This window comes from Colletes latitarsis, chromosome 2 (assembly GCF_051014445.1).
Source record: "Colletes latitarsis isolate SP2378_abdomen chromosome 2, iyColLati1, whole genome shotgun sequence".
Lineage (NCBI taxonomy): Eukaryota > Metazoa > Arthropoda > Insecta > Hymenoptera > Colletidae > Colletes > Colletes latitarsis.
In genome coordinates this window covers 25,802,863-25,815,713 of record NC_135135.1, presented here as the reverse complement: position 1 = coordinate 25,815,713, position 12,851 = coordinate 25,802,863, and the positions used below count along the sequence as shown (strand labels likewise).

At 46.1% G+C, this 12,851-nt stretch overlaps 1 protein-coding gene across 5 annotated transcripts in view; it reads left to right on the top strand.

The window, feature by feature from the left end:
- Nucleotides 1-12,851, top strand: part of Rsh (Rap GTPase activating protein radish) — a 127,043-nt gene that overhangs the window by 85,480 nt on the left and 28,712 nt on the right. For 3 of the 5 annotated variants that reach the window (XM_076774358.1, XM_076774348.1, XM_076774339.1), the window contains exons 2-10: nucleotides 4,447-4,504; nucleotides 6,533-6,669; nucleotides 7,163-7,594; nucleotides 7,801-8,020; nucleotides 8,197-8,647; nucleotides 8,920-9,058; nucleotides 9,199-9,376; nucleotides 9,741-9,942; nucleotides 10,032-10,143. In XM_076774358.1, coding sequence (XP_076630473.1) covers nucleotides 4,470-4,504; nucleotides 6,533-6,669; nucleotides 7,163-7,594; nucleotides 7,801-8,020; nucleotides 8,197-8,647; nucleotides 8,920-9,058; nucleotides 9,199-9,376; nucleotides 9,741-9,942; nucleotides 10,032-10,143 — 1,906 coding nt within the window. In that variant the 5' untranslated portion in view covers nucleotides 4,447-4,469. The remainder of the gene's footprint in view (nucleotides 1-4,446; nucleotides 4,505-6,532; nucleotides 6,670-7,162; nucleotides 7,595-7,800; nucleotides 8,021-8,196; nucleotides 8,648-8,919; nucleotides 9,059-9,198; nucleotides 9,377-9,740; nucleotides 9,943-10,031; nucleotides 10,144-12,851) is intronic. The other 2 variants (XM_076774367.1, XM_076774376.1) reach the window with 1 other exon arrangement.

Genomic DNA, 12,851 nt, shown 5'->3' with positions numbered 1-12,851 from the left:
CGTGGGTGACACCGATTACCAGGTCTCACCACGTGGAGGTTGCTGCGATTGGAGACCCGAAGAGAGATAGATGGAATCAAAGTTCCATCGATCTCCCTTTACATTATTAGAAGCTAGATTAGTAAACCAGAGAGATAGAAGGAAACAAAGTTCCTTCGATCTTCTGGTTCACTTCTGCCAAGCAGTTATTTTGTTTAAAGGGGATGAAGTTAAATTGAGGAAGACGCGACCCGACGCGACGCGACGCGCTACTGCAAAGTGCAGTAGGTGCAGGGAACGAGATACGCGAACCGAATAGCGAGTCCAAAAGGGTCAGCTCGTTGCCTCTTGGCAAGTCCGATCGAAGGGTAAGGGAATCGACGCACCCGACACAGGTTCCCCATTTCCCCCAAGCGACCTGTTGGGAGCCAAATGGACCCAACTCGGGACGTCTAACAGAGAGAGGGATCTTGAGTCGGGGCTACCGCAGACAGGAACAGTCCCTGATCCCCTCTGCGGCCGAAATACCCTTTCCCTTGGATCGTCTCACCAGAGGACGGCAACTGACCCTTCGGACCAGCTAAACGGCCGATCACTTGCTTTCTACATGGAAGCAGTGGTGATCGAAGGGACGAGGGACGAGTGAACGAGAAGCTACCTGTTAAATAATTACTTGGCAGGACACGCGGCTACACTAAAGACTTAAGTCTAAATACCAAGTAATTATTTTGTTTAAAAAGGGATGAAGCTAAATTGTTGGAGACGCGACGCGACGCGATGCTGAACCGTGCAGCGGATCTTCGGATCGAATCGACACTACCCTTGGTAGATTGATTTCTATTTCTAGAAATCGATCTATCATTGGCAGGCGACTAGATCTTTCGGACAAACTGGACGGCCGATCACGTGTTTCGTTCGACGAAACAGTGGTGACCGAAGCAAGAAACGAGAGAACGAGTCGAGAGAAGCTACTTGTTAAATAATTACTTGGCAATATTGGGAGACGCATAGAATAGAATAAAATTAACGTCGAAGCTCAAGTCTAGTCAAGTTGAAGCTAAAATTCGGACGATAGAAGGAAACAAAGTTCCTTGGATGTTAGTTTTACCAAGCAATTATGTGGTTAAAAAGAGGGATGAAGCTAAATCGTGGGATACGCGACGCGACGCGACGCGATGCTGAACCGTGCAGCGGATCCGAGGATCGAACCTACTGCCCTTGCTAACTCGATCTCAACAAGAAAACAGATAACTGCAACCCCGAGTCGAGGTCTCCATTTCTCCAACGCAACCCGCCGGGAGCCCGAAGGACCCGACTTGGGCTGTCTGACAAAAGAGAGAGTACCTGAAACAGGGTCGACTTCCGCTGGAAGGTGTGCGTTTCCGCAGAATACGGAAACTCCACACCTTCCAGCGAAGATCCGTTTTCCCTCGATCAAGCTTACCAAGGGAAGGCGATTAGATCTTTCGGACCCGATACACGGCCGATCACATGTTTCAATCGATGAAACAGCGGTGACCGAAGCTAGAAACGAGGGAACGAGTCGAGAGAAGCTACTTATTGAATAATTGCTTGGTAAGACGCGAAAATATGTAGAATAAAGAAATCTTCGACGTTAATTTTAAGATTCGCGACGAAGCTTAAATCTAATCGACTTAGAATTAAATGTCCCTCGGCGGATGAGTCCCTCGGCGGATGAATCCCTCGGCGGATGAGTCCCTCGGCGGATGAGTCCCTCGGCGGTCGTGGCGTCTTCCCTCGATGTCCTTGGAATCGATCTATAATAGATCTGACCTGAAACAGAAACTAATACTTGTGTTAGTATCACATGGCGCCTTCCCTCGATGTTCTTGGAATTGATCTGTAATAGATTTAACCTGAAACAAAATTTAATAAACACATTAAACAAACGATGCTGAAGAACCTAGCTAGAGAGTCGAAAAATTCTATCAAATAAGACAGATCTCATCAGATAAAATTGTATTAATATCACAAGTAGTGAAAACGACAAAAGAATTTCCTAAATAAAATCAGAATAGAAATTCTGATTAATCGATGGACGATGCTGATGGACAGCAAAACAGTAAAATAATTTTACGAAATGAGGAACTCCTTATCAAGTCAGATTTAATTAATACCATAAGTAGTGAAAACGACAATACAGTTTCACGAATAAAATCAAAATAAAAATTCTGATTAGTCGATAGACGATGCTGATGAACAGCAGAACAGTAAAATAATTTTACGAAATGAGGAACTCCTTATCAAGTCAGATTTAATTAATACCATAAGTAGTGAAAAGGACAAATCAGTTTCACGAATAAAATCAAAATAAAAATTCTGATTAATCGACACAGATATGAGTTCAAGAAGCAACTTGGAACCAGAAACAGTAAATGATCGGAGAACATATTACGTTCAGAATCATTTCCTTTCAAAGCCATAACGCAAAAATTGACCAAATAATAGAAGCACTGGTCAAGAGATCATCTCATTATATGTCAAAAATGGAGGAAACATCCACAGTATCGAAACAAGTACGGATAAATTAAACAAACCCAATATTTCATCAAACAACAGTCAAAAATAAACGAGCGAATTTAGAATTTGAAAAATAAGAGAGAGAGGGGAGATTTAAATATCACTCACCACTGGTCAGTAACTGGTCATTGTATGCTCACCATTGGTCAACTAGTTACCCTGGTCACCCTGGTCACCCTGGTCAGCTTGGTCAGCCTGGTCAGCAGTGGTCAGCCTGGTCACTAGAGGTCCCCACTGGTGGCCACTGGTCAGTAAGGTTGTTCCGGAACGTCTAGGTAGTCCAGGTGGTCCGCCCTCCCCGGGAGCCAGGTAGAGAATGAGAACCTTCGGTCACAGTGACTCCATATGAGTCCTACACATGATGGCGGAGGAGTGGGGAGACCACTGTCATCCATCGCTACCGTTCACCCGATCCTCACATGTTTAACTCTGTTCCCTGATATAAATGGATCAATCTAGTGGTGATTTAATAAATATCACTTTGAATGTTTATTAATTCATTTGTTATATGTAATGTCGTGCGAACGATTAATAAAAATACATACTCCTTCATTAGCGAAGTTCTTCAATATACGTGAAAATGTATGCTACTCTCGTGCATGCGAAACTAAGAGGACCAAGAATGTTTAATCGAATAATTCTAGTACGTAGCAATGTTGATTGAAATTTCACAGATTTTTCGATAAAATGTCACGAGAAAGCCATACTCTTACGGAGTTAGAGTTCAAAAGTTCACTTAACGCCGGAACGCGATACATGTGGAATCAATTACGCAAAGATTATGTTCGTCGGTGTGCGCGTGATCCGCGGACATTCGTCGCGTGGGCAGCTCGTCACGATTTCGTGCGTTTACATCATCAATGTTTAATCGTATACGGAATTAACAATGTACCGTTATTACAATTAATGTTTGCATTATCAGTAACTCTGTATCGGAGGCGAACCTAAACGCACGATTGAACGTAATGAAATATATTCCGACGCGAAATGGCTTGCAAACAGCGGCTGGTATTATTATTGTATAATTCGGTAATGTAATATGAAAATCGTCCGTATAAAATGGGGCTTTGCTCGTGTAATGCTTGATGTCTGGTTTCGAAATTGTTTGCAATAATCAGGTTGGTTCTACGATGCAATGACGCTGATGGTCGCGTTGTCTCAATTAAAATTTCATATCCAAATACGCTATGAAACTAATTATTTATATTACTATTATTTATTAACGTCAGCTCTGTACTATTCGGTTTCTGATAACCAGAGAGAGACGGTAAACCCTCTATTATATTAAATTAATTCACAATCGTAGATTCGTCTGGGAATTAATTAATATTCAAAGATTATGTACAAATCTCAGGAAATTATTTAACATTTCGTACGAAATTCTCCTACGCACGGAGATAGAGTTTCGTGCGAGTGGTTCGTCGTTATTTCAGCCCCTCGTTCGCGCCTAGCCCTCGGATTCATCAAGGCGCGAACGTTCTAAGCATCCCATCGGCGGCGGGATTAGAAAAATTACGACCCGGTGAAAACGTTTCTAGCGTTTAACTCCGCAAACATTTGCCGAGCCAAGTTTACGCGACGACCCTTAGTCGTTCCACCGGGGGTTGCCAAAGTTGAGGATTCGAGCGTTCTTCCTCGCGGAGGCTTCGAACTTCGTTAAACGAAGAGCTTGATGGACAGCCCCGGTCGATTAATTCCGTCGTGGGCGAGGAATTTGGTGCACTCGTCTTGCGAGGTCGAAAGAATCGAGTTTTTCGAAATTTCTCTAAAATTCAAGTTTAGAAAAGTATATTGAAATCCCAAAGAAGGGTGGAAACGATCGAGAGAACTTGACGTAACTTTTCAGGACAACGACACCCCCCTAAAAATTCATTATTTCCCACCCATGGGGGGAAAAGAAAAACGTTTTGTGTGTGTCTTTTGCAGGTCGGCCAGGCCCTTGCCATGCGATGTCGTTGCCGAGCCCCAGACTTCGACATTACAGGTCGAAACGCCAAATCAAATATACAAAGAGAGTTTTGCTATACGCTGAATACGAGGACAGACATGCGGCTCTATTTCTATCTATCCTTCTTTCTCGCTAGTAATTGTGTACAGGGTGGGTTGCGAGCTCGAGCAGAACCGACGGCGCGTGCAAAAATACGTAAAAATGGTGGAACAGGTGCTTTTTACGCGGGGCTTTGTTTTTGAGGAGAACCACGTTGAACATTTCCGATGTCAAAATATTCGGTTCCGTCTGCGATCAATCTGCTTTTCGATTCAACTGAACAAAATTAAGTTTGTAAATTTGCCACGCTAATAATGTATTATTTTTAAAATTGTAAATTACGAAGATCGGACGCTCTGCTGCGAACTTAAATTAAATAGTCGGGTTAATTATAAGGAAGGAAAAGTTGAGAACTGTAAAGATAGGTAAATTGAAAGGAACGGACGAGAAAAGTATACACTTTCCATTAATTTTTAATTAATTTACTTACGAAACTCAGTCGCTGTTAAAATCGAAAACTATCGCGAAATACTAATTCGGAGATACTTTAATATATCAGTGCAATAACGATAGCTGCCAGGAGTTTCTGTAAAATTGTCATTGTTTGCAAAAGCAAAGCCTCGCGCGAGAAATAATTTCGTCCACATTTTCGATTTATTTTTGCACGTGTAATCATCTTAATCCAGCTTGCATCACGGCATCCTCGCATTATACCAACACACGTAACGATATATCTCGAGCTGTTTCGCTGCATCCACGCTTCCGAAACGACGTTTATCGACGATCCCTCGAACACGTTTCGGCAACTCTGTGCAACCACACCTGCGTCGCAGTGTCTTTAATGTATACGTTGCTCCATTTAGCCGACCGTTCGTCATGCACGTCACCGTCACCGCCCACGCACACGGCGTGGGCGTCAGCGTAGCGCGGTTTCGTCTTTTCGGAAAACGTGGGAGGAGGAACGCGAGTTATCGCGTATGAATTTATAATCGACACGATCCTCCTCCGAGTCTCTGCTTCGCGCTTACGACACACTGTTATTTAAATTAGTTAATGAGATCTGCTTGTTTTGAAACTGACAGGTGAACGGAACAACCAACACTACCAACACGGTTTAACTCGTTTATTCGGTTAAGCGACCCGACCCCGTGATTAGAGATCCCTTCTCGGTGACGTTGGACCTTAATTCGAGTAATTGTTTCGTAAAATTTACGCGATCGTTTTCGTGCAATTATTTAAATCGAGGCTCCACCCTCTGCCACCGACGGGAGTTGAACCGTTCGATCAAATAAACGAGTCGAACCGTTCTCGTATCGGTAGTTCTTGTATTCGACATTGTTATATTCTTCCGTAAGTCGTAGAGTTAATGTTCTTAACGATTATATTACGAGGAGTTGATGAAATTCCGAGACGTTCTCTCAGAGTCGAAATGAAACTTTGAGGATTTTCTTCGTCTGCTTTAACTGTCCGAAACAGTCGTCTATTTTTTTATCTTTTAACGAAACGCGACGTTCAACAGCGTCGCGTAATTAAAGAGCAAATATTCCGAAAGGGCGAGCATACGAGCATGAATCGAGCAAAGTTTCCTCGTTAACTTCATGCTCGAAATCGAACCAGCAGAGCGTCTCTGACGAGCATCAACGCCCCTAAGTACGTAAACCCAAGTACGTGCCAAGTTACAAGTATAGTCGTTAACGTAGTTTGCTTGAAACTGAGCTGAATTTTGCTTGATCTTTCCTCTGTATTTTTTGTTCCCCCCCCACCCACCTCCAAGCTCCATTCCCCGCGTAATTAGCAACTCGTCGAGCATGGAAGCGTATCGAGCAGTAGAGGGTAGTTGGAGAAACCACGACTTCGACGGCACTTTTGTTAGCGGCTGGTGTTTGGCATGGCCTGGTTTCGCCCGTAACTCTGTCGTTGAATAATGGCACCTTTTCTCCTAGAGTTACATTTTCACCGCCGTCCGTTGACGGATCGTGGCGATCCTTTGTCCGTTTAAATCGAGATCGAGCGTTTCCGTTCCAGGACCATGACAGCGATCTGCTTCGTGTGCAACCTGCCGATCCTGAGCCATCAGGTCGGGCTGGAATGGCAGGGAGGAAATGGCTGGGACGACCTGGTGCGGGAACAAGTGGAGGAGTCCACTTTGCAGCAACGACTCGGTAACGATCTTTCGCCAAACAGTATACGAAACGTCAGAATTTTGTTTCGAATGTATCGCGAACAAGACGAAGATATTTAACTACTTCGTTTCGCTTCGGTGAATTGGACGTTTGACGATATCGAGGAAACGTCATCCGTCTGTACGGAGCCGTTAGATTCACGTTTCGAACAGTAGTTTGACACATCATTACCAGAGAAAACATTTTTAGTCATAACAATGCGCGAACTGTGATTGGAAACTAATTGGAACAGCCATATATGGCCCCGGAGTCGAACTGATTTCGAAAGCAGTGTACTCGACAGAATGAATACGTTCCGTTCTCCTGTTTTCTGTGCATACAAACGCCGTATATTTGCTCGAGGAAGTTTGAAAAATTTGACAATTTGTAGAAAGTGAACGACGACTAATATCTTGGAGAAATATTCTTCATTTTTTCCGGCACAAATTACCGTATCGTTCGAAGGACAAGTAACTCGTAAGCGTCTTTCCAGGAACCGGAAGACGAGACTCCGCGACGCAAATCTCGCCGCCAAACGAACCGCAGGAAGTGTCGCCGACGAATCAGCGCCGTCGACGGTCCAGCCTGGCACAATTGACGGACATCCTGAGGGAGTGGAGCAGCGGAGGTGCTTCCGGGAAAGCTGGACGCGGAAACAAGCTTTGCCGGCGGGAAACGCTGGCAGACATCGCGAAATCCATGCCCTGGTCCAGGCAGACCACCGACGCCAGCCACCTGGAGAGACTCCGAAAACGACGCGAGAGCTCCGTGGACAGCGGGATCAGGAGCCAGCCGTCGACGAAATCGAGACGAAACTCGGCGATCAGCGAGATTAAAAACGACATCGCGAAATTATGGAGCAAGAGGGAGGCTGCCCCTCAACCCCAACCACCGCCGACCGTCATTTCACCAACCCCTCGTCGAGGTTCGTCGACAACTTATTATTGATACTTGGTATCCTCAAAAGTAATTTGTTCATTTATTTTAACAGTTAAGGTCACGTGTTTCCACTTTAGATGGTGTCAACCTATTTCTCCAACGTATACGTCTGCAAACTTTTTGAAGAAAATACAAAAGATTGGCTACGAAAGTAGTCTCGATAATGAATTGATGTTTGCGTTCCTCTTGCAGGGTCGGCGGAGTTGCGGAGTTCCCGTCGCGGTTCCAGCGAGAGTGCAAGGTCCAGAAGGGACTCGATGGTCGCTGGACAGACCCCCAGTTCCGGCGAACGGAAGCATAATTGCCGCCACCACAGGCGCAGACAGTCGGAGCAGTCCATGGATGGCGGCATCGGGGCGACGGCTGCCAAATATTTTTCCAGCACCGACAGCGGGACCAGCAACGCTGTCAGGTACTCGATAAAGAGAATAACAATCTATACGAGCCTGTAATTTCATATTGCGACCATCGATAAACGTCGTGGAATAAAAAAAAAGAATTCTTTTCCACGAGAAAATTGTACGTCCTAGAATATTTTAATTTAGGTAGCTTCCTTTCGGTGGAATCTCTAAGGAATTTCGATTTCAGAGACCATCTGGAGACCAGGAGTTCGATGGACAAGAGCGACCGATCGAGCAGCCTCGAGGCGAAGACGGGGGAGGCTAAAACGATAACAGCCACGACGACCACCACCACGACGACCACGTCGGCGATCGACGGCAAGACGCCCGTGATTTCTGCCATTGATTCAAAGTCGTCGTCCACGATGACGACCTCCGCGTCCACCCGGACTGCCACCATGTTGACCGTGGACACGAAGGTGGTTTTGGACAACAAGAATTTAACTTTGGACTCGTCCATCACTCCCCCCACCATCATAATGTCGTCGACGACGCCGCCGACGATCTCGCCGACGATCGGTAGCAGCCTTCCGCTCCCTGGGACCTCCACTTCCGGTAGCTCTAGCCCAGTCGGTTCGCCGAACGTTCACACGCCTACGCATCCTCTGGTCGCCACCAGAAGAGATTCGACCACCCAGGTGGGTAATTAAATATTATCAAAGTAATAATATCCGAATATAATTTCTGCAAAGTTTCAAAGTTGCATCTCCTATGATCTCGAGGATCATGATTTAACGTCAGCAGGTCAGACGTTCCACCGCGAGGAATTGGAAGTAGTAACAGTCCGTATGCAGTCAGACACGCAGCGTACAATTTCATTAATGTCTAATAATTCTCCAAGTAGGGCATTGGTACTGGGTTAAATATATCGGAAACGGTGCTGATTGGAAATCCACGGATTTTGTTGCAGTGCTATTATAAGGGAAACGAAGCGTCGCCGAATAAATTATCGAGATTAACGCGACAGGCGGCAGCAATAGACGAATCGATGCCACCTGCAGGACGTCGCGGGAGTCAACCGACTTTATCGCCGGATCCTGACGAAGGAGGTATCGTTATGAGATTCGTTTAAAATAAATCCACGGTTGCACGAACGTGTTCGCGAATAGAAACCTAAAGTATTTCGTTCGAGCGGCGAGTACTTTCGAATTCAAGAACACCTATGAAAGCGTTTTCGGAATGTTTGCAGGTCGTAAAGCACGCAGGGACTCGCTGAGCCCGGATTGCGCCTCTTATCCGAGACGTCGCGACTCCAGGAGCCATTTGAGTCCGGACAGGAACGTCGATAAAAGGGATATCAGTCCTATCAGGCAACGAAAGCATCAGCTCAGAAGGCAGTCGACGTCCATGGCCAGTCGGCCACCGAGGTATCTGCCCTGTATCGATTTTCACGCCGCACTGTCTGCTGATAATATCTCTTTACTGATAAAAACGCGACTCTACGGTTAATAACAATTATTATTAATTACTTATCCTCGATACCAAAGTCTATCAAACTCCAATCTTTGATGCAGAGAATGTCGTTTCCAAGTGATCGAGCCAATTCGACTATCCAATAACATGTCTAGATTTTATTAAATCCTATCGAAGATGGAGAAGTGAAAATTCATGTTTTAAATATTTCCCAACGATTGCATTTAATTGAAACAATTGGACTGTCCGAAGTAGGTGTTTCGTAACCGTTCTCGACTCTCGATATTCATAAAATTGATTGTGATTTTTGCATTCGAGGTCGCCGGACAGCTCTACCTGCTCGTCGAGAGACCCGAGTCCTTGCGCGCGTGCACCAGGAAGCAGCCAGCACGCTCCGGTCAGAAGACAGTCGACGACCAAAGAAATCTTCATAGCTCGCGGTTTCCGGCGCCAGGGCACCACGGAAGAAATATTGAGATGTCGAAATTTTCGGAGGCAGAGCTCCCAAAGCGATGAGGCGGTTAGTTTCCTAAATCGGTGTATTTTTAATTGAAAAAGAAGGGAAATACGAAAGGCGACGTTGTCCTTTTTACGTTCTTTGTTTATCAGGTTCAAAGATACCGAGGACGCAGAGACAGTTCCGCTCAAATTACCGATGGCACATTCGCTTCGATGACCGTCGAGACATCGAGCACCTTTTTCGATAGCAGTACTCAAACTGGTGAGTCACGCATTTCACGATCATTATCCCATCCTCGCGAATTATAGTTTAGAAATTCACTAGAAGCATCATTTTCCTCGTCTGAAATCGATCAAGTTCGTAAAGTCGATGTAAATTTTTAACTTCTTGCTTTGCCAAGTTTCAAATATCCCGCCGCGTTTTCAGTAGTATAACCTATCCATGGCCAGACCCGGCGCCCATTCGCTGGTGTTTGAATTTCGCGCTGAACGATGACGTAAACATCGTCCATAACGTTCGATGCTCCCTTCCACTAGTTTACGATTTGTAAATAATTATCGTCGCTTCCACGGCTTAGAAACAGCGTGTTTAGTCTCATGTATTCGATCGAGGTGCTTCTTGTGTCTGAAATTTTGGGCCTTCGAGTTTCAAAATGTTCAAGAAACTTTCGATAAAAATTATATTAAAACTTGCCAAACAAATTTAATGGGTCCAAATAGCTCCGGGATTCGTACATAAATTATCCACTCTATTCGACACAGGTCAAAGACTAGGATACTCATCAAACATTTAACTATTTCCACGCTTCACACGTAAGCATTTCATACGTGAATCATTCTTTACGCTCTCATATTAGCCTGATTCAAATTGTGCAAATGGACTTTGCTCAAACTTGCTCAAAGCGTTCGTCAAACGTTTCTCGACCCTCTCGACTCTCTTTCACCCTCAAACCACATTCGATTCCTAGATCCCAGTCACGTTCTACGCTTTCATATCAACATAGACTCGAATAACGAGAGTTCAAACTAGGTCCAACCATCAAACGTTCCGCTTAGCTCGACTCGAGTCAAAATACGCGCCCTCGGGGCGGTTGGTCCTCGTTCGAATCGAATCGCGGCGCGTCGACCGGCGCGGCATGCGCCCTGGCAACGCGTTCGTCGCGATCAGCCGGCGTCGCGACGCTTGTCCAGCGTCTCTGCGGACGCAGGCGTGGTGCCAGCGGCGTTAGTTCCGAGCAGACGACACTGGGTGCACGACAGTCGATAGCCTGCCAAATAGAAAATCAGCCCCGACGAGCTGCTGTCTGGCGAGCGTGTTCGTGTCCTTATCGTGTCTCGACGACTGTTTCGCGACGTATCTAGGTCCTGGGAAGGACGACGGTCACTCGTCCAGCGGCAGGATCCAGGGAACAGTCACGCTTTCGACGTGATCGCGACGTGTGCGGCTGGTGTCGGTGCTCGTGGATCGTCTCTTGTTGTCCTGATCGACGATCGAACCAGTGCGTCCTGGCAGGATCCGTCAGCGAATCCTCGACTCTGTTCAACGCTGGTCGTCGACGGGACCGTCCAGAACTTCTCGAGGCTCTTTGCTGCGCGTGCACGTCGTGAACCGATCGTCCTGTCAGGAATCACCTGTTCCCTTCCACGGTCTGTTTACCTCCGCGGCTGGGAATCGATCCTCGAGGCCGACGTCGAGAGAATTCGTCCTGCATCGAGGATTCCAGCTGCTGTCGTCGAGCAAACACAGCTTCCTCTGATCGTGGCTATGGGTGGTGTCGTTCGTAACGCGATCGAGGGATCGATCGGCTGATTCCGCGATCCTCTTCGAAGGATGTCCACCTGTGCAACTGGCTGGTGAGGGTCTCCTTCGCGACACGCGGCGTCCTGGTGGACGCAACCACTTGTGGCGGTGATCGTGCGTGCTAAACATCTGACACTGGTCGCGGCGAGCTGCTTGGAAGCTGGCCAAGGACTCGTGCGTCGGTGTCTACGCGATCGAGAGGGATCCTTCGATGAGATCGCGATCCTCGGGCTCGGGAATCGCTGGTGGTGCGCGTGTGACGGTCCTCGAACGGTTGTCCGCGACGTTCACCTGTGACATGTGATACGTGGTGCACGAGCAATGGGGAAAAAGGACTCGTCGGATCGACGAAGGATTCCGTTGTTTGTCCAGCGGCGGGATGTGGTTGCCGCCTTTCGTCGAGCCGCCAAGTCGCACGCACGACGGCTCGTCAAGCTGAACGGCGTTTTCGCGATTTCGTTTACCGTCTTTTCGTCCGAAAGGAACGTAAGTTTCTTCACGTTTCCTTCCTTAAATACTTTTGTTGGGGAAAGAAAACGAGGGGTCACAGAAAGGTTTTCGACAGGAATTGTAAAATGTTAACGCGCGCGTCTGAAACAGATGGGTCGAGGTTAGGTCTGTACAAATAACAACAACGTAACAAAAATGTTTGTTCGTCGTCTGGCAAAACAGAGACACAGCTCTGAATGTTTGAGCGGTAGAAAGTCTTCACAGTCTATTACTGACATTTCTCTTTTATTGTTTTCTATGGAACACGTTTAATATTATCGAATGGCTGGCGTTATCTCGTTGAGAAATGAAATCTTTAGAATTATAAAGCGTTCTCGTTTCGAAAACTAAAGCACGCAGAACGCTGTTACTTATTTTACTAGATTCACTCCCCACAAAGTACGGCCTTGTATATTCCAGACGCACTGTATTTATGACTCGGTTTTTCACTTTCGTTCCCCATAATATGCAGATCGCTACAATCTTTCAACTCGTGCCTCGTCCGTTTCGTCACGTCTCTGAATATTTTATTCCCACTTTAACATGTACGAATGAATAATTCATCCACACCTCAACGCGTTCCCGTAAGTTTCGTCTTACTATTATACATTTTAATAATTTATAGGTTCGTTGTTGCACGATTTTCGTGCACTATTTCATGAAAGTCTGATTTCAAGCGT